We start from the raw sequence: 21031 nt of genomic DNA on the forward strand, positions 1-21031 counted from the left end.
CCTAAAACAAGAGAAAACAACTCTCAAAACAAAAACTTACTACAAAAACTCTAAAATCTACGTTTTTTCGACCTAGTACAAATTTCATTGCTATAACAGCTACAAAGCCACACACCAAGCTCTACTTCTACCATTAATACTCTTATCTTTTTTCTTTTACATCACCACAAATACATACATCATGTCCACGATTGTGTAAGGCATGCAATAGTCATGTGAAAGTTCAATTAAAAACATCTCCCATAATTGTTCAAGAGAGATAAGACATACGATGCACCAAGATTTTTAAATGATTTGCAACCTTAACAAATGTTGAGTAGGATTCTCATAAAAAAATAGATCTTCTGCAATGGGTACTTTGTCATTTGCCCACTGCACTCACCCTTTTAGTGTTGTGCCCAACACTTCAAGATCTTGTTCTAAGCCTATCTATGATGAAAATCTACATACAAAAGATCATGAGAATCATCGGATAGTTGATTGGCAACAAATTATGCAGCCAATATTGTTTCCCTATTACTCTCATCGTCTACAACTTCTCGCACATCCTCCGAATCTCAAAACACCAATGTATTTTCTTTAGAAAGGTGAATCTATAGATGCTTAACATTGGGTTTTTCATGGTGTAAATCAAAACCATGAATTCTGCATGCTGCCTTGGATGAAGATACATAGCGTGCATCAAGATAGCTTTGGATTTCATCACACTCTTTCACCATCAACGCCTAAAAATGGTGGCTCATTAATGCCCATTATTTATATACTTATACAAATACTTTACAGCACTAATCATTGAGCATCTCTACATTGATATGGGTTTTATATCTCATAAATAGAAATGGATTGTATGTAACAAAATTTATCTCATATAAAAAGGGTTTGAAGAATTAACAATGTATACGCATGGGAAAGACCTCTCTTTAAGAACATTAGTCTCAATAGAGAAGAGATGATTAAGGGATAAGACGAGCGTGCACACAATTTTTGAGCCTTCTAAAGGCATTACAAAGGTTTCACATATAATGGCCGCCCAAGATTTTTGAGCCTTCTAAAGGCATTACAAAGGTTTCACATATAATGGCCGCCCAAGTTGGGCTGATCCACAACAAGCCCCACGTCTCTTGGTCAAAATCCTACTATAAGTCCTAAATTTATTTAAGTTTTTACCCACAAAGGTTAGAATGTGAGGATGGTCCATGCCAACTTACAAGACTTATCTATGGCACCTTGTCTCAAATGGAATCTTTGCAATTTATTGATGATACAGCAATTACCAGCTATGATGTCTCAAATGGGAACTTTGGCAATTTATTGATGATACAACAACTACTGGCTATGATGCCAAATGTAGATATGTGCCTACCATCAAGCTTGATACATGGAGATAGGGGTGAGGAGATGGTTGAGACCGTTTTTATCATGGTCATTGGCTGGTTAAATGTGTCCACGTGCAATTCCACTCCACTTGAACAATTTGTAGAGGATTGCCACATTTTACTGACAATACTTCGTGATGACACTTTAATATTAACAAGAGCACTTGGCAAGATTGTAGGAAGACACAAATCATCGCCGCACTTACAAATAATTTTGATAGAAGAGGCTAGGATACGGTGAGGGAAGATTCATGCATCAAAAGGCTTCCTATTTGTCACCATTCTTGTTAAGAATATGCCCATCTTTAGCACCCATACGAATTTAAGGAAACCATTCGCCCTACTGTACTCCATTGAGTTGTCGCTCCAATTTAGACTAAGGTTTTGCATAAATACTTGGAATAGGATATTGTTGACAGAAAGATGGATGCATCATTCTCTTCCACAAGAAGTGCAACATGTATCTCCTTGCAAGATTGGCCTTTTCAATGGCGGATATATGCATGGTTCATTGAAAAGATACGACTCATAAGTGAGGTTAATCTTTTGACATTTCTCTTAGCTTGTGTAGTTAATAAGGACTCTAGACTTTGGAGATAGCCGAGGACGGCTTGTCGAGATTGAATGCTTGTGCGAAGAATTGGCCTCTCTCTCTCTCCCCCCCCCTCTGAAGATTTAGTATACTAGCGTGTCACTTGTTCTTAATGTTATTGCACAGCCACTATTGTGCACATTGGGCTATTGCACCATCACTAATGGACACTCTACTGACACTGAATGAGACGGGGCATAGAGACCATCGCACTACACCAAGGTGGTGCACTCAATTAGGCAAAAGCTCAAATTGAACTTTGCACCATCTCAAGGCATTGAACAATGAGGAAGGTCTGAAGATCTCGAGATGCACCATGCACTAAAATAGGCAGCAATACCAATGGGGAAACTTTTCAAAATTGAGTTAATTTCCCCTAAGGGGGGACCCTCAGCTATAACTCATATGAGCATGGGGTCTCAAAAGCCATACTTCTTAGATTGACCTATTTCTCCAAATAGAAGTCATCTTACTAGCTGTTATCAAAGACTGGACACTTTAAAAATAAAATTCCACACCTTATAAAAATATTAAAAAGAGAGTAAATCTCAAGACTTAGCATGAAGATAATGGCAGATTACAATTGCTGAGACTAAACCCAAAAGTAAGTGACATCATTACGGTTCAAAAAGTTAAATTCAGCAGAGCAATAGCTGCTCATTCTACATCCAAAACATGACTTTGAAAGTCACATACATCAAGCCTTCTGATAGACGTAGGTCAGGCCACACTTGCCGCAGTAGTGGCGATCATGATGATTGGCCATGAAAGTTCCAGCTCCACATTCAGCATTTGGACACTCCTTCCGAAGTCGTTGCACCTTCCCAGAGTCATCCACCTTGTAGAATTGGAGCACTGCAAGCTTTACCTTCTTCTTCTTATGCTTGAGCTTTTTGGGCTTGGTGTAAGTCTTCTTCTTTCTCTTCTTGGCACCACCTCTCAACCTGAGCACAAGGTGGAGGGTGGACTCTTTCTGGATATTGTAATCAGCCAGTGTTCGTCCATCTTCAAGCTGCTTCCCGGCAAAAATGAGACGCTGCTGATCAGGAGGGATTCCCTCCTTGTCCTGGATTTTAGTCTTCACATTGTCGATAGTATCGGAGGACTCAACCTCGAGAGTGATGGTCTTGCCAGTTACTAATTCAACATACAAAACAACAATCAGCAGAAAAAACTAATTCAAGAATCTCACTAAAACGCGATTACCTTAGTCCAATTTTCACATCAAGCTTAGATTATTATAAAGTGTTCCCTATATTCAGCATCCAAATGAGGCCGTCAAACAAGAAAGAACTCAAGTGACTAAACCACCTAAACGGATACTGAAAAAACAACCACCGAAACGAGACAAATCCTGTGATACTGACGCCTTGTTACTCCATTAAATCTCCAAATTCAGCAAGCAGACGCAAAGCATAAATATACTCTTCAGTTATTTACTACAGATGAGAGCTTCGAAGAGATCACAAAGCTAACAAGCAGATTCAAACTTTTCATCTTCCACGCAACACGCTTCGCTTGAGGGCTCGTCACAGAACTCTAATTATGCACTCAGCTTGCTGCGCAAGAATTAGCGAGGAGAGATTGAAAAAGCAAAAGCCCAATCTAGGTTTTCGCAGGGCACGTTGGGGCAGCTTCAAAATTACTGCAGGAAACAGAACGCTGAGGAGCTTGCAACAAAAGAAGAAAGCACTTACATGTCTTCACGAAGATCTGCATCTCTGCAGAACGGAGAAAGGCCGAGCTCCAGACACGTTCCTTCGTCGCTCGTGCCCTAACACCTCCTTCAGAAGAAACAAACTAGGAGTAAATTCATATATATAGTTAGGGTTTGTTATTTGCCGACTACTGGAGAGTTGAACTCACGACTTGTTACCATTCAAATTCTTTGCTGCAGGTAGCAAAAACGCGCAACTAGAGTGCTTCGTCAGCCTGCATAATCGGAAGTGGTAGAAGCATCGAAACATTGAAAAAGAGTATATATTAGTAAAATGAACATAGAAGTGAAAGCTGAGAGAGAGAGAGAGAGAGAGAGAGAGAGAGAGTGCGCTTATTTTTTTTTCCGACAAATCTTGTTAGCGTAAGGGAGTAGAAGTCATTCGTACGTGCAGGAATGTATATTTTTTTCATCTCATGCAAGCACTGAACAAAAGTATACATCCGTAAAGAAGAATGAAGAAATGAAAGGTGAGAGAGAGAGAGAGAGAGAGAGAGCGCTTATTATTTGTTTCGCAGAAATCTTGTTACGCTAAGTGAGTGTAAGTCACTGAAACGATTTGATGTAAATAGTATGCCAAAAAGTTGATGAATTAAGAACGGAACTAAGCAAACGAGAGTTGGGAAGACTTTGAATGTAGCATGCAATGACTTCTTTACAATGAAATGGACAGAACTTCTGTGGAGAAGAGGAGGAGGACTAGGTAACAACACATATCAGTGGGAGTTTTTGATGCAGGAAGAAAGGGCTATACCGATAAGATGCTCTTCAGAGTTGCGCATGTGGCTAACTGGTTGACAGAAAAATAGCGCGAAACGAATTGTTTAGCTGACTGAAGGTGGTTGGGGACCACGTTAGAGTAATTTAATTCTATAGTCTCGAGTAGGCCGAGCACATCCGCAATCTGCATGAACAACATACAATGGTGTTTTGTGGAGCAACCAGCTAGCACGGCGATGTCGATGGTGATTTGTCGACTGAGTGTATTCCAAGTGATGTAATGTGGATGCCATGGGGTAGGTGGCTGAACTGGCCCTGGAATGAACTCACTCCATTTATGCATGTAGTGTCTAAGGACCCGCTCTTGCAAATGTGGGTAAAGACAATATTGCAACATATACATTGCAGTCTCAAATTCTGACTACTGCTCAATCAAATCAACTGGAATCGGCCTATCCATTCTAAACTGAAAAGAAAAAGCATTTAAATCAAAGAAGTTGATAAGTTGTCATGTTTTCCATAGTTTGAATGGAAAAAAAAAAGACATTGTTGTAGCCAATGACCAACGTTATATGACAAAGACAGTGAACAAAACAATGAAATGAAGATGGCAGAAGTTCGCAGCTATATTTTCTTGTTTTTTTTCAAAAAATAATATTTTCTCAACCTTGGTGGGTATCCAGAACAAACGTTATAACCTAATGCGGTTGTTGTTTTGTGTTGTTTAATATATTCTAAGTTTCTATCTTTATGTATATTGGTACTAGTTGCTAAAGTGGTAATTTCAAAATTGTCCTCGAAAGGACTATGTGCCTGCATGTCCGCTCGCATTCTCCTGGAAGGATTGCGCTTGCTAACGCGTTTATGGACGTTATTCGTAACTCCGATATATCTCCTATCATTTTTCGTGCAGCGTATACTGTAGACTATGTATTCTTTCCGCGACGCTGCTTTTTCTGGGGTGGAAGGCCGATGCTTGTCTCTAGTTGTTGATGAGTGTCTAAATCTGTAGTCCATGCAGATTGGTTAGGTCAATAAAAAAATGACAGTGCTACGGAGAAATGAATGGAAGGTAGTGATACTTGTTATCCATACTTGCCTTGGTCTATTGCAACTGGCTCGTATGGAGAGGCTAGTTGGCCGTAATTTACTGCCTTGTGTTTGCTATAGTGCCATGCTACCTTCTGGATTGTGATAGGTGGATTAGTTGCGTCGTGCGTGTGGTTTGCTGAAGTCATGAAATTTGTCAAGATAGCGGCACAGTAGCTTTTGAAAGTTCAGCTAGATCAATGTTGTAACCAAACCGCAGCTGCTCCATCGTGTACAGTGTAATTCCTTCAGTTTTTGTGTTGAGGAGTTGTTGTGCTTCAACATTACGCAACATACTCTCATCATCCTCGTACTGGATATCAAGCTCTTCAAGTATTTGCTTCATGAGACCTGCAGGATGTAGGAGCAAGCTGGTTAGCGTAACAGACAAAAGGCATTATATTTTTCTTTTCTAATAGTACCTGTTGTCATCTTGTCTGTGTTTGGTATGGCCATCGTTTGGTTTAGAGCTTTATATCTTGCGTCGCACTTATTCGTGAAGTTGCGACGCTCTTGAAAAGTATGGAACCCCTCAATATACGCATGGGGTTTCTCGCCTGCTGAGTTAGCCAATCTCATCTGCTTAGTCGTGAGGTAAAATCTCTTAGGTTGTATCGTTGGTTGCGTTTCCTTTGCATTGTTCGTGTATTGCTTGAAGAGCTGCACAGTAAGATGAGTGATTGATTCGCATGTGTATACGTAGGCAGATGCAAGATCAGACAAGCGTGCAAAATGTACCATGTTGTGATCCATTGTTTGATTCAGTTTCCTGCACGTAAAAATAATTATTTTGATGATCTCTTATAGTATTTCTGAAGCATAAGATCCAACAAATGTTCAAACTCAAATGAATGAAGTGAAAAAGGGAAGATCAGTAAATTTACAAAAGGTGGATCAGAGTGAGCAAGGGTGATAGGGAAGATGTCTCAGCAATGCAACATATTGAACATGACAAGTCCACAGAAGAGAAGATAAGTAGTTGAACAGAAATTTCTGCTTTATACACAAGGCAGTTACAAGGCAATTTAATTAGTTTAATAGAAAGAGTAATTGAGACTGAAGAGGGAGTAGGAAACATTCACGGTTAGAAGGTCAAAAATCTAGATGGTGTGAATGTTACGAGACTGGGCACCCTCCTGTTGTAGTGGTTAGCTGCAATTGGGATAGCTGGCATAATGGTTAATTATGTGCTGTCTATTTATTTTACTAATTGAGTTGATGATGATTTTGTAGAGTGGAATGCGGGGAGTTGATGAAGAGACGACGGCAATTACTCTTGGCCATTTTATATTTGCACAGTATCTTAGAACATCATTTCAATAAGCCACTATGGCTCTGTAAATAGTTGTAGTGGGAACTCCCCTTATGGGTCATGCAAGAACTAATGGGCTTCACTCATTTACAAAAGTGAAGTGGTTGTAAAAAGAGGGGCCTCAATTTTTGGCACCTTAAACTCAAAAATAATATATTAAATACCAACTCCACAAGAGAGGTGCCGTGGAGTTTGGGGCTAGATTTAGGCCTTTCTCTTGCAGATTCTCTTCTCTACTCTCTTAAGCTATGGTTATTTACTGTATACTCTCTAATCTAGTCTCCATCTCTTACACATATCTTACACTCTCTTACAAGCATGTCTATGTCAATTTTATGTTTACTGTGTGTGTTTGTGTGTGTGTGTGTGTGTGTGTGTGTGTGTGTGTGTGTGTGTGTGTGTGTGTGTGTGTGTGTCATAGTCTAGGTGTGAGTGTGTGTGCTTGGAAATTGGAAGAAGAGGTGGACAGGTTGATGGTGATTGCTTGGAAGCTTGTGTTGAATAGTTTAAGCGGTCGATCTCCCCCTCTTCTCCCAACAGTGGTATCAGAGCCTCAGGTTCGAGGATAAACCGGCACCAGATTTCAATCTTAAGAAGGAGTCCCTCTAATCGACAAAATCCCAATTGCAATTCATCGACCTTGCAATTCAAGGATTCAAGGACTTGTGGAAATTCAAAGTATAATTGATCGAATTTGCAGAAGAAAACTCGATTTTTAATTGGTGGTTAATCGACACTAGTTTCCAATTCGGCTTCATAACGATCAAAATATGGTATGTCGAGTGTTCACCTTCAATTCTAATGCATAATCACTGCGGGTTGTGAAGGCAAGAAGAAAGCAAAAAAGCTTGGAGAGTCGGAAGATTCTTGATTTCGAAACCTAGTTGCAATCAAGCAATTGCTTTGTCATGAAGGACGATATCGGAAAGCTTAATTAGAGAGGAAAGATTGAAGATAGAAGGAAGGATGGAAGGAGTCATCAAAAACATCGAGAATCATGGAAAGCCTCAAGTCCAATATCCTCCCTTGCCTTGTGCTTCCTCGAGTCAACCACAATACATCCACAACTCTTGCCACCCGGCTCACCCCTTCCGTGGGAAGGGCTGCCTAGCAGTGAACCCAATTCCAATTCCGCCGTGGGAAGCACCACTAATCCATGCTGTCGACCTGCATGAAAAAGCTTGCAAATGCTACCAACACGGTCGCCTAGGCCTGCTGGGTAATAGTCGACTCTTCCTCGCGGTCCGAAGCTGAGCCTTTCTCTGTACTCGCGCACTGCCCGCAGCTTTTCTGCACGCCATGCAGGCTATAATAAGCCTTTACACACCTCTTTTAAACAAAAAAATTTGAGGTTTAAAGCTTTGGCCGCCCACTGCAAAAATCTACAAGCCCTTTACAATTCAAACCTTGGCCGCCCATTGTTTCTACTCGACCGCCCACTACAAAACCCTCCAAACCCTTTCAATTCAACCACTTTAGATACGTCAAGAGGATACCCACACATTATCATTAATCGGCCATTGAACAGTCCAAGCTGTCGATTTGAAAAAGGCGAAATTGAGTATGGTTTGAACGAATCCAAAATTCCTTGCATCTAGCAAAACACTCAAAGCTATCGAGTGAACTGATCTTGATCCACGATGGACATTTTTGCTGGATAAAACACATCCAAAAATCAAAACAGGAGGCGATCAAAGGCTGCGTATACTTAGCGACTATCCGCCACGACACAGGGCACCAATCAGGCAGTGATCATATCATAAAATTGTCAGTATATTATTATTTTGGGGGTAAGGGAGACCGGACGCTACAAAATTCAATTGGCTCGGTGACGCACCGTCGGAACGTCCACTTCTCTGGCAATTTCCTAGCGCATCGCCATTCCGGACTAGACGCCACCGCTATTTCTCAGCTAAGTACATTACATTTCTGTTATTTATTTTACTATGTTATTTATTTTACTCTTTATTCCGCATATTGCATCTATGAATATCACCAAATAGCCTTTTTAAGAATTACCATTTAAATATTTATTTAAAAAAAAATTTAAAAATAAATAATAAAAAGCACGCAATCATGGCACACCTTCCTCAGGCACCCACGATTGCAGAGCAACTTCAAAATTTGCAGCAATCACTCACATATGAACGCATGCGAAGACAAGAACTTGAAAATAAATTATTGCATTCTGCACGCACCGAATCTGCACCGGCACCCAAGAAAAACAACATTAGCAGAAAAGCCTTCACTTTCAAGGATTTTGATGGCACTAAAGATGCTAGCACGGTTCTAGCATGAGTTAGTCAACTAGATGACTATTTTCATGATGAAGACTTTCCCGAGCGTGAAATGGTAAAGTGTGCATCCAATCATCTCAGCAGCGCTGCATTGTGGTGGAACGCCACCAAACAACATGAAAGAAGACCACGCACTTGGAATGCATTTAAAAAAGTGTTTTTACCCAATTTTTGCCCACACAGTACAAAGCTAAAGCACGATGTCAATGGGATTTAATTCGACAGGGTAGAAATGAAGATGTATAGGGTTACACTGACCGTTTTTGGAATTGTCTAATTCAATTGCAAGCTATTGAACATGTTAGTCGTAGGAAATTGAAGCGAAAGTACATATCAGGCTTGGCACTACAAATTAGTGCTACATATCAGGCTTGGCACTACAAATTAGTGCTGAGGTAGATATGTTCGAACCAGATTCTCTGTCAAAATTTGGCTACGCAGAAAAGAAGAAAGGTGGACATTCCTCTCACACTGATCGACCTGCTAACACTATCCGCAACAAGAGACCTCCTTTCTCTACTAACTTTGACAGAAACAAACACCAAAGCCGTACTTTTTTCAAAAGACGTAGATTCGACAATTCTCCTACAACTGCTCAACCTCATACGAGCAACAACAACAACAACAACAACAACCAGCAACGAGGCAACCAAAATTCTTTCAACCAACGTTCTCCTCCAAATTCTAATGGTAACAAAAAGGTGAAGTGTTTTAAATGCTTTCAGTATGGTCACTATGCATATAAGTGCCCAAATGGTCATGCTAAGGGCAATGGTCAATCCGATGGCCATTCCAATGGAGTCCACAGAAATTCAACTCAAAAACTCTTCAACAACAACTGCCCCAACGGAGCTACTATTAACCTCATCGAAGATACTACACCCGACGACAATGAAGTGGAAGCTAACTACAGTGAGGGATATGATCCTGATTATGATAACGATGACAACCCATCCTCAGGTACTCCTATATCTCCTCACACTTTGTTTAAAGTGCAAGGCACTGTTAAGGGTGAAAATGTCACCATTCTGTTAGATGATAGTAGTAGCCATGATTTCATTTCCAGACGATTGGCACAACAACTATCACTTTTTGAAATCTCATCACCTCACAAGGTCAAAACTGTTTTTAATAATCAACGTTTTAATTGTAAAACTCAAGTCGTTGTTGAAGTTTGCATTGGTGAATTCACTCAAGCACGTACATTCTTGGTAGCACCATTGCAGGGTCTTGATATGATTTTGGGAATGCCATTTCGTCATGAATTTGACCCGTTGATTAATTATAAAACACGTACAATGTCTCTCACTCATAATAATAAAAATTTCTCCATCCAAGCAACACTGGCACATCAAAAATTTCCACTCCTCTCTCACACTCAAGCCAAACGAGCAATTCGAAAACAGGGGAAAACATATCTAGTGTTGGTAAATCAAATTTCTACTGAAACGGAAACTTCACATAACTCCACCCACGATGAATTTCTCTCACAATTTAGAGATTGTTTCATGCATGATCTACCACCTGGAATTCCACCATCACACCCAGAAGACCACAAAATTGACATCATACCGGGTAGTGAACCTCCTTGTAGAGCACCTTATCGTGTAAATCCTACCGCACACAGGGAAATACAAACTCAAATCACTCACAACGCACAAAAATGACATGATATGGACTATTATTGATCGTTTCTCTAAACAAGCGTATTTTGTTCTGTGTAAGAAAACACTCACCGCACATCAAGCTGCACTTTTGTTTCTTAAGACTGTTTTCCCACATCATGGTTTGCCTAAAGTGATTATTTCTGATCGAGATTCAAAATTTTGTAGTGCTTTTTGGACTACTGTGTTTGAAAATCTTGGCACTACACTTGACTTCACTTCTGCATTTCATCCTGAATCTAATGGTCAAACCGAAGTCACCAACCGTACTATTATTGACTTGTTAAAGGCTTATGTTTCTTCTCAACCTAAGAAATGGGATGATTACATACATATTTTGCAATTTGCATACAACAACACCACTCACACTGCCACGGGTAAGTCTCCATTTGAAATTGTATATGGTCACTCACTTCCTACTCCTGCTTCACGTCTTTCTAATGTTGTGCCTCCGCCGCTGATGATTTCACTACTGACTTTCATGATATTTATGCAAGTGTGCATTCTGTCATTAAACACTCACAAGAACTTTACACCAAGCATGCTAACAAGCAGCGCAAGGCACACCAATACAAAGAAGGTGATCATGTTTTACTTCGCATCGAAAAACGAAGGATCAAAAGTGAATGTCTTTGTTAAGCTTGCTCCTCGTTTTTATGGACCTTTCAAAATTTCAGCTGTTATTAACGATGTTTCTTTCCGTTTAGAACTACCTGCACATTGGCACATTCACAATGCCTTTCACATTAGTCTTTTACGCCCATTCCGAGGACCCCTATCTATACACCACATTTATGAAGACCCACCTTCGCTTGTAGACCAAGAAGAGCAACTCATGCCTGACAAAATAGTTGACCATGAGACCACCACTACACGCACTGGAATGGTTTATAATCGTTACCTTTTTACCTTCAAGGGCCACCCTAGAGAGGATGCCAAATGGATGCCTGAAAAGTTTTTTCGCAACTTTCCACACTTTCTATCACTCACGGTCCAGTTGATTTCTCTATTGAGCAACTGAGGACAGTTGCTATCCCTGGTGGGAGGGATGTTACGAGAGTGGGCACCCTCCTGTTGTAGTGGTTAGCTGCAATTGGGATAGCTGGCGTAATGGTTAATTATGTGCTGTCTATTTATTTTACTAATTGAGTTGATGATGATTTTGTAGAGTGGAATGCGGGGAGTTGATGAAGAGGCGACGGCAATTACTCTTGGCCATTTTATATTTGCACAGTATCTTAGAACATCATTTCAATAAGCCACTATGGCTCTGTAAATAGTTGTAGTGGGAACTCCCCTTATGGGTCATGCAAGAACTAATGAGCTTCAATCATTTACAAACGTGAAGTGGTTGTAAAAAGAGGGGCCTCAATTTTTGGCACCTTAAACTCAAAAATAATATATTAAATACCAACTCCACAAGAGAGGTGCCGTGGAGTTTGGGGCTAGATTTAGGCCTTTCTCTTGCAGATTCTCTTCTCTACTCTCTTAAGCTATGGTTATTTGCTGTGTACTCTCTAATCTAGTCTCCATCTCTTACACATCTCTTACAAGCATGTCTATGTCAATTTAATGTTTATTGTGTGTGTGTGTGTGTGTGTGTGTGTGTCATAGTCTAGGTGTAAGTGTGTGTGCTTGGAAATTGGAAGAAGAGGTGGACAGGTTGATGGTGATTGCTTGGAAGCTTGTGTTGAATAGTTTAAGCGGTCGATCTCCCCCTCTTCTCCCAACAGTGAACATCTCTGGCGTAGGGAGCTGTAGTAAATGTAGCCGGGTTTGCTCAGTGACGCGTTATAGCATCACGTATAGAAGGCCAGGGGTGAAAACTTATTTTACAATGAGCAAGACGTTGGTGTTGATTGTTGTGCCTTGGGACTTGTGTCCAGTCATAGCATAGGCGAGAACTATTGGGAATGTGGATTTATGGTACCAGTTCCCATTGAATGTCCGCCTGCTATGCTTTGACCGCCGAAGTGTAAGTTCTTGTTTGGATGTGTCGAGTGTGACTTTGATTGCTTTGACGCCTCCTTCTTCATCTTGGAGGATTTCGTCTACACGACATAGTGATCCATTGGCTGCTCCAATTGTTAAGTCTATGTTCTCTGTTATCAGCGCCTTTGCTCCTTCTGCTATTCTGTCAATTGCGTGGAAGTCGGGATCTTCAAGCCATGCTTGGAGCTCAGGGACGTTGTGTGCTTGAGGCCGATTTCGATGATGTAACTATGTTGATGGAAGCGTTCCAAGAGAAGGTTATTATAATATCGAACGTCACTCTTGTGTGTGCAAATGATTGTCATATTCCTGTCCATGTGTTGCTCTATTTGATCCTGCTTTATGATGCGGTCACCAAGCGCATCGTGAATCTCTTTCTTTGTGGGGACCCTGACTCTTATTGTATTGAGGAACTCTATGAAAGAGATATCTTTTGCATGGCGCAATTTAGCAAGACATAATCTATGTAGTAGCAGTGGACCAATAAGTGGAGCTTGTGATGTGGCATGAGTAGCACTGATCACTTTGATGCCTGCATACCGGTGGCAACTGTGCCAAATCACCGAACAAGAAGACCTTTTTATCTTTGAATGGGTCTAGCAGTGTGCTGTTGATGACATTCACAATTTGTCGTACTATGAGATCAAAAGTTTGCTTTGTCAACATACAAATCTCGTCTATGATAATTGTGTCTGCTTCTTTAAGACTGACGTATCTGTCATCAGTTTCGGAGATTGACAGGGGATACTGTTGTGTGCGCACTGGTATCTTGAATTGGTAATGGACAATTGTTGCGATGCTGCTTAACCTCGTGGCTGCTGCACTAGTCGAAGCAGCAAGTGTGACAATTTTCCCTTGCATTATGAGTTGGCTTGTGATATATCTTATGAGGAAGCTTTTGCCACTCCCATGAGTGCCTGTGATCACATGAATTCCACCCTTTGCTGATGTGAGCTTCTTGTAGATCTCTGCTTGTTCAGATGTCAATGACGCGTTGTGGACGTTTTGAAGCTCGTTTAGAAAGGCAGAGATATGAGAAGACGTGTCCTGTTGCTCGTAGTCTGTTTGCACATCTTGAGATTGATATGAGGCAGCCTTTGTTGAGGATGTCTTCTGTAGTATCATGTTGTGAAATTGGTGTGTTTGATCTGTTGTGAGCATATTTCGTTGTGTGTACTCTGTGATGTACATCTCAAGGTCCTTATCTGTGAGTATCAAATTTCTAAGTTTGCACTCAAGATAGTATGACCTGGACGTGTTCTCCGATGAGAGCAGCTGGGATTCATTTCTGAAGGTGATGCTCTTTAGCAGCACGTTGTAAAAGAAAGCCTCCGGATGATGCCTTGGGTGGAAGTTTGTGAAACGGACCAGTCGGTGTTGCCGCTTAGCGATTGGCCGTAGGTGTTCTCCTGTGAAATACTTTTTTTCCTTTCTTTTCCCTTCATCACTGTGTAATTCTTGTGGAAGTCGTAGAACGTAAGCTTCTTCAGAGTTTGTGTTCGTGCACAATACAGATCGACAGACCCCAACACGACATCATTGTAGTGAGAAATGATTCATTGTCGTAGTGCCGGGGGTAATGAGTCGACGTATTGGACGGTATCACTCTTTGAAATGATTGGGATTTGCAAACAATTTAATGCCACTTATGTTTGCTGAGATAGGTTTCAACAGTAAAGAGGCTGAGATCAGCTTCAATTTTACAGTGTCAAGGCCACCTAGGCCTAAGCGCTCTGCATCTTTTGAGCGGATGTTGAGATGGCCCATTGGTTCAGTTTTTAGTGCATACTTCAAGAGGTAGTAGGACAACGATGAATTGGTGACCCGTTGTATATTCATATGTGCACCCCATAGCAGAAGCAGTGTAGGGTGGTACGGTACGACATTTCTGTCTTCATGTCGGGGCCTGAAGTATTGCCATTTGTGATTTTGTTCGTTGAAGACTGGGTTTGGATTTGGCTGCGCATGAAATGGAAACCCGTGTTTACATACTCCATCTCTTTGACCGTGGTAACAACTTGTACGACACTTGTGAAATTGTCTCCTGAGTACGAGTTCTCGGAGCCGGCTTACTTTTGGCAAAATCACAGAGCTAGTTTCTGGCGGGATGTATGCAGTTATCTCAGCAGATAGTTGCTCTTTGTCTTCTTCATGCATCCACAGTATGACATGAGCATGCAATGATCCTCTATTTTGGACCTCATATCTAACCAAGTGGTGTTGCACATGGCCCAACACACCTTTCGCAAGTATATATTTGGACATAAGCATTTGGAACTTAGAGTGGAAGGTGAGGGAGCATTCGACTGGGCAGTCTGTCCAAGTGAAGGAGGCATTCAACTGACGTGCAATTAGCTCGATCGTGTCAATCTCAGGCCATCTTGTGTCTGTGACCTCATCGGCAGTGAAAGTCAAGAAGAAATCAGGCATTCCCCATTCGTCCACTATTGCTATCAAGTCCTTTAGGTTCTTGCGGTGCCATGAGCAGGAACTTGGCATGCTGGAAGGGGTGCTGTACCGAAGCACATGTCTCACAGTATCTTCGTCAATTGCTGTACGATTGGCCCTCTTGTAGTTGTCAATGTTCCTTTGCAACAAGCTCGTGTGTGTATTGTTAGCCAACATAAGTGTCTGCTTTAGTTGGTACATTATGAGCAGGTATGGCTTGTACAGGGTGTAAACGGAGAACAGAGTCGATGCATGTAGCTTTACATATATACTGAAGTTGATTTTACCATCATACTAGCCTTTCCCAAAAGGGAACAGGAATGGAAACGTTGTTGTCGTCTATTGTGATGTCGTTCACGGAGCTTGATGCGGCAGGTATGCCGTTGGGCTTGAAAGTAACTGTTCTCTCTAGCAATTGTTGATGGCCACGAAGCTCCAGAGAAGCAAATTCGTAAGTATCGCTAGCGGTGAATGCTCTTCTCTTGGCTGGTTCAACGATGTTTTCAATGATACCAAACATCAAACTTGTGTCCAGCTGCGCCATCAGTGCAAACGGTGCGTTGTCTTGTTGTTGTTGAATGATCTTGCTCACACTATCTTGACTTAGTATGCAGAGGCGAAGCTTCTTATTCGGTCATTCAGCCATCGACATGTACTTCTGTAGTACGAAGTTGTTCTCAAGATTGAATGCAGGTATGTCTACCACTTGTGATGTAGCTAGATCTTGCTTTGTGAAGGTTGTTCTATGCTCTTTACTCCATGATAGTAGAGGGTTATCTAATATTGAACGTCTGTCTAGTGTACCTCGTGCAATTGTTGTCACTGTTGAGATGGCATTGACAGATATGTCGATGACGCTCAGTAGCTGTATGTGAAGCTGATTTCCATTCAATATCCTTCTGGTGTAGTCTGGAAGTAAGGGCACACAATATCTGAGACGTGCACTTGAGTTCTCACAAGTGGAGCACTGCACCCATTGCGTTTATATTTGTGTAGCCTCTAAGCTGGATACTAATAGACTGCTAGCAAACATTGCAATCGATGTCTCGTCTGGAGCTCGAGTACAATCAAAAGAGGCACTTCTTTGGATGAAAACTACACCACAAACAAAGCATATGCTTAAAGGTCTGAATGTCGCGGCTACGTTTGAACTCCATCGGTGTACTAAATTGACGATATCAATCCATGATTGTGAGCATGGTAGAAATCTAGCCTTCTTCTTGATTGAAGTGCGATGTCTCGCTTTCGATCTGCTGAGCTGTATCCTATGCTTTCGGTGATGGTCCATTGAAGGCTTAAGTCAGACTCAATCTTAATGGTTCAATGCGATGTGAACCTTGTGATATTTACTTACTAGTCACGGCTAAGCAACGAATAGTTCAAGCGTTTGAAACAACCATGTACCTGGTGCTGGATTGTGCTGTTGTGGGGTTTCAAACTGAGAAGAGGCAAGCGATAGCTGATTTCCTGAATGTCCCTTGCAAAGAATAAGTACGAAGAGTTAGAAAAGTGATAGCACAATGTTGAAGGTTCTAAGAGTAATCTCATTATTTGTATGTGTTCTTTACCTCTTATGTTATAGAAAAAAAAGAAAACGTGCCGGTGTCCCTGCACAGGGGAGTTTGCACAGTCCTCCCCAATTTTTATAATACGAGGGAACGTGCCATTCCCACGGCAGCATGCAATTTTTAGTGTGTTCCTTTTTACTGTGTCCTCAGCGTTCAAGATTAGAATGTGGCACTTCTTACTCACCGCATGTTGGAATATGTCATTGTTGCAAATGTAAAGGAGATGTGTCCAAGTTTCTCTTGATCTGTTTGCAGTGAAACACGGTAGAGTTAGGCCATAAGTAGTTGCGCCTACAGAAACGAGCTGAGTAAGGTAGTTGAAGGTGGACATACACACAAAGCTGCTATGATTGCTATGCCAGGAAGGCGCAAAGGCTTTACTGCAGATGAAGGTCAATTCGAATATGGTGACAAGGCAAACAGTGACATTGTTGACCTTCTACTGCTGGAATGAATAGGGAGGAGCTTGGCCTACAGAATCTATGATATTGAAGAATTCTCTCGCTATGTCGACGAGGTAGGCTTTTTTTCTACGAGCGAGAAGGCCTAGTTATTATCGTGAACACTACTGCCATTCCTTCCAGTGAGACCCCTTTATCCTCAACATGCACACCCCCTGCTCGTGCAGAATAACTCTCCCGTCCTAGACGTTGCACGAGGTGGACATGGTTTCAAAACATAAAATAAGTTATCCAAGCAAGATGCACTAGCAAGTAATGAAGATCTACAGGACAATTGGTAGCATTGTGAAACAAGTAATCACCAAGCAAACAATTAGAGCTGATAAGAGGGAATTGCTAGTAGTGTTGTGCGCAATGACTAGCCCTGGTTTGCTAACGCCATGTGTGTACTCCATGGCCCTCGAGGTCCTCCAACTACTCCTACCGAAAACATGCAGTAGATCGTATTGCATCAACGCTAGTACCACACCCTGCATCATCGCCACAAACCCTGGAGCAATGAATTTTCGATAGATGTATAGTGCAAAGTGGGAGAACAAATTGCACAAGAGCTGATTGGAAAAGCCTTGTGACCGATTGATTGGAACGCCTTGAATGCAACCACATCGCTTTTGCGTCCCACGAGAGTACTGCTCTCTGTCGAGTTGCAGGCCTGGACCAAGGAAATACATGAAAAATAGTTTAATTTTGTAAAAATACTTGCTAGTATTGTAAAATTTCCGGTTCAGATTTGTCTTGGAGGGATTTTTGTATGTTTGTGAAAATGAATTTTCCTGAACAGTGGTGTAGATGGGTTGTATCATGAGGTGCTTGTGTGTGTGTGTGTGTGTCTCACAAGCATTTTTTTTGGACCAAGAAGTCGCATAGAAGGGCCGGCTTAAGGATGAGGCATTTAACAAGTTCAAATTTCTACTTGCAGGGGGTCAAACCAGGTCTAGGTTGTATATATAAATTATTTAATCAAGCAAAGGCCGGTGCAAAGTCGTAGCTCTCTTCTTCTATGGTCACTGGTCTTCCTCCTGCTCTTTGTGTTGTCTCTAAGAAGCTACCACTTGCAAACATGGGCGCATCAGTCAATGGCGGCTTTTTTGGACCAAGAAGTCGCATAGAAGGGCCGGCTTAAGGATGAGGCATTTAACAAGTTCAAATTTCTACTTGCAGGGGGTCAAGCTAGGTCTAGGTTGTATATATAAATTATTTAATCAAGCAAAGGTCGGTGGAAAGCCGCAACGCTCTTCTTTTGTGGTCACTGGTCTTCCTCCTGCTCTCTGTGTTGTTTCTAAGAAGCTACCACTTGCAAACATGGGCGCATCAGTCAATGGCGGCTCCTCTTTCCCCCCACACCGAAGGCTACGAGTTGGGCGAGGAGAGAGAGAGAGAGAGAGAGAGAGAGAGAGAGAGAGAGAGAGAGAGAGAGAGAGAGAGAGAGAGAGAGAGAGAGAGAGAGAGAGAGAGAGAGAGAGAGAGAGAGAGAGAGAGAGAGAGAGAGAGAGAGAACCTGATGGTCACTGGTCTTCCTCCTACTCTTTGAGTTGCCGTGAGTTGGGAGAGGAGATGCAATAGGCGAATTCTGTTGGGCACAACAGTGGGCGTTGGTGGTGCAGTTCAACAAGAGGCAGGGCAGGGCATCATGATGCAATAGGCGAATTATGCTTGTTATTTGTACGCTTCTCTGTGGTGAAGACAGGCGTTTGACGGCGCTGTTTTTTTTAGAGCTTGCAGGGCTTTTGACGGCGTTGTTTTTTTTAGAGCTTTAGAGTGAGACGCGCAGGCGTTTTTAGCTTTTGAGCGAGATGCGCTGGAGCCACGTGGGCTGTTGAGGGGCCAAGGACTGGAAAATGGCCGCTACGCTAACGAAGTAACAAGGTTTCCTTTAGGAAGGCCAGATGCAATCACCTATGCTTGCACCTTGAAGGCATGTGGCCTTATGAAAGACCTTCACATGGGGTGGCAGTATTCCAATTAGGCTATTGGAGAGTTGTTGTGCTTGGTGCTTCTTTGATCGATATGTTGGTCAATTGTCATCGCTTCCTACAAGCATGGCATCAAGGCTTTGCCATCTCCAAGCTAGTCTTCACGTTGCTGCAAGCTGATCTATGTCAAAGTGCATTGCTGCAAGCTAGTCTTCATCTCCAAGCTATGCTTCGTGTTGCTCCAAGGCTTTCAGACCTTTTAGAAAGTTGATCTATGTCAAAATGCATTGTTGCAAGCTAGTCTTCATCTCCAAGCTATGCTTCGTGTTGCTTCAAGGCTTTCAGACCTTTTAGAAATAAAAATCATTTCTTCTAGGCATCCTCTAGAGGATCTTGTCTCTTGAGCTATTGGGAATACGATGTCATGCTCGAAAACTTTTTTTGTGGACCTGGATTTGGAACCTTTTCACACGCATGTGAGTAGGCTAACTCTAAATTTTAGAGGGATAATCACACTAAAAATCTCATATTATAACTAGAAATTCCATAATTTGAATCGGCTTGAGAACCTTCTTGCCCAAATTTGGGCCGGCCATTTTTCATTTTGAACGGGCTTTGGATAAAGCAAACCTATATTTCCTCGAGCCATGTGCAGCAGCAACCACACGTGGTGTCCTCACAATAACACGAAAACTTCTTGAAGGGCATCCTCTTTGAGATGTCGGCTCTTGCAGCGGGTTAAGTGCAGGAGATGCCCAACATCATTGATGCAAGGAACCTCAGGTTGTTTTAATTGGATGCAAAGTGAGGTTTCTCGCTAAACGAAGTCTCTTTGAGTGCTCTTATAAGAGGATATGCCCAGCAAGGGTAGGCTAAGGAAGCTCTGAACTATTACTGTTGGGATGCAACACGAGGGAAACTCCCCTAGTGCAATCTTCTTTCTCAGTGTGCTCATTGCATGGATTGTCGCTCAAAGGCTCTTAGCAACATGTTTCGCTTGCCAATTCTTTGGCTCATATGTATGCCAAATGTGGTGCCCTTTTACGAAAGCACAACAAGTTGTTGCAGCATGTGTTAATGAATGATTCTTATGCAGCTGCTGGCATGTTAGAGACGGCACAAAAAATTGAAAGCATGAGGATTAAAGATGGTGCTTGAAAGTAGCCACGATATAGCTATTAGACTGATGAAAATGGAAGGGCTCAATGATTTGTTGATGAGATATCAAGTATCTGCAAGGCAAACATATCTAGTTGCAGGATATCATATGCGCCTACTGCGCTCATGCTTGTCTCCTACCATTGCAAAAGAGTCTCTCGGCTCTTCCATGTCAAAGCTTTGATGATGCAACTTCAACCTTCGCCCTAGCTACCCCGCCTCCAATATGCACCTACTACGCTCAAAATGGTCCTCTACCATTGTAAAGGAGCCATCTTGGCTCTTCCATACCAAAGCTTGGTAACACAACTTTAACCTTTTCAATGTCCACTCTGCCTCCACTATCATGTTTGTTTCAGTGTGGCCATACGAAAGGTTGAATACAACCTGTGTGCATCGACGATAACATTCAATCATGCGGTGAGTATACATTACCATTTTTTTAATTTTTGACACTTAGAATGCAATTAACCAACATGTTGAAAATTGCACGCTTCCATGGGGATGGCACGTTCCCATGTATTATGATAATTTGGGGAGAACTATGAAAACTCTCCCATGCAAGGAAACTTGCATGTTTTTTTTTTTGAAACATAAAATGGAACAACAAACATTTAATAACATTGATGTCGGTTGTTCAGTGTCGAAGGTTGTGCACCAGACCATGGCGAACCTTTTGATGCTGGTTATGACCATGTCTATGCAGGTTGATGAAGCGTTTGTC

At 41.8% G+C, this 21031-nt stretch overlaps 1 protein-coding gene across 1 annotated transcript; it reads right to left on the reverse strand.

Annotated features, from left to right (window-relative positions):
* Positions 1–2561: 2561 nt before the first annotated feature.
* LOC147418730 (ubiquitin-ribosomal protein eS31 fusion protein) lies at positions 2562–3824 on the reverse strand. The gene is made up of 2 exons (XM_086505671.1): positions 3666–3824; positions 2562–3105 (listed from the first exon to the last, which is right to left on the reverse strand). The coding sequence occupies exons 1-2, from the start codon at positions 3685–3687 to the stop codon at positions 2666–2668; spliced, it is 462 nt and encodes a 153-aa protein (XP_086361797.1). The 5' UTR covers positions 3688–3824; the 3' UTR covers positions 2562–2665.
* Between the last annotated feature and the right edge of the window lie 17207 nt (positions 3825–21031).

This window comes from Adiantum capillus-veneris, chromosome 29 (assembly GCF_014529385.1).
Source record: "Adiantum capillus-veneris isolate H3 chromosome 29, ASM1452938v2, whole genome shotgun sequence".
Taxonomy (NCBI): Eukaryota; Viridiplantae; Streptophyta; class Polypodiopsida; order Polypodiales; family Pteridaceae; genus Adiantum; species Adiantum capillus-veneris.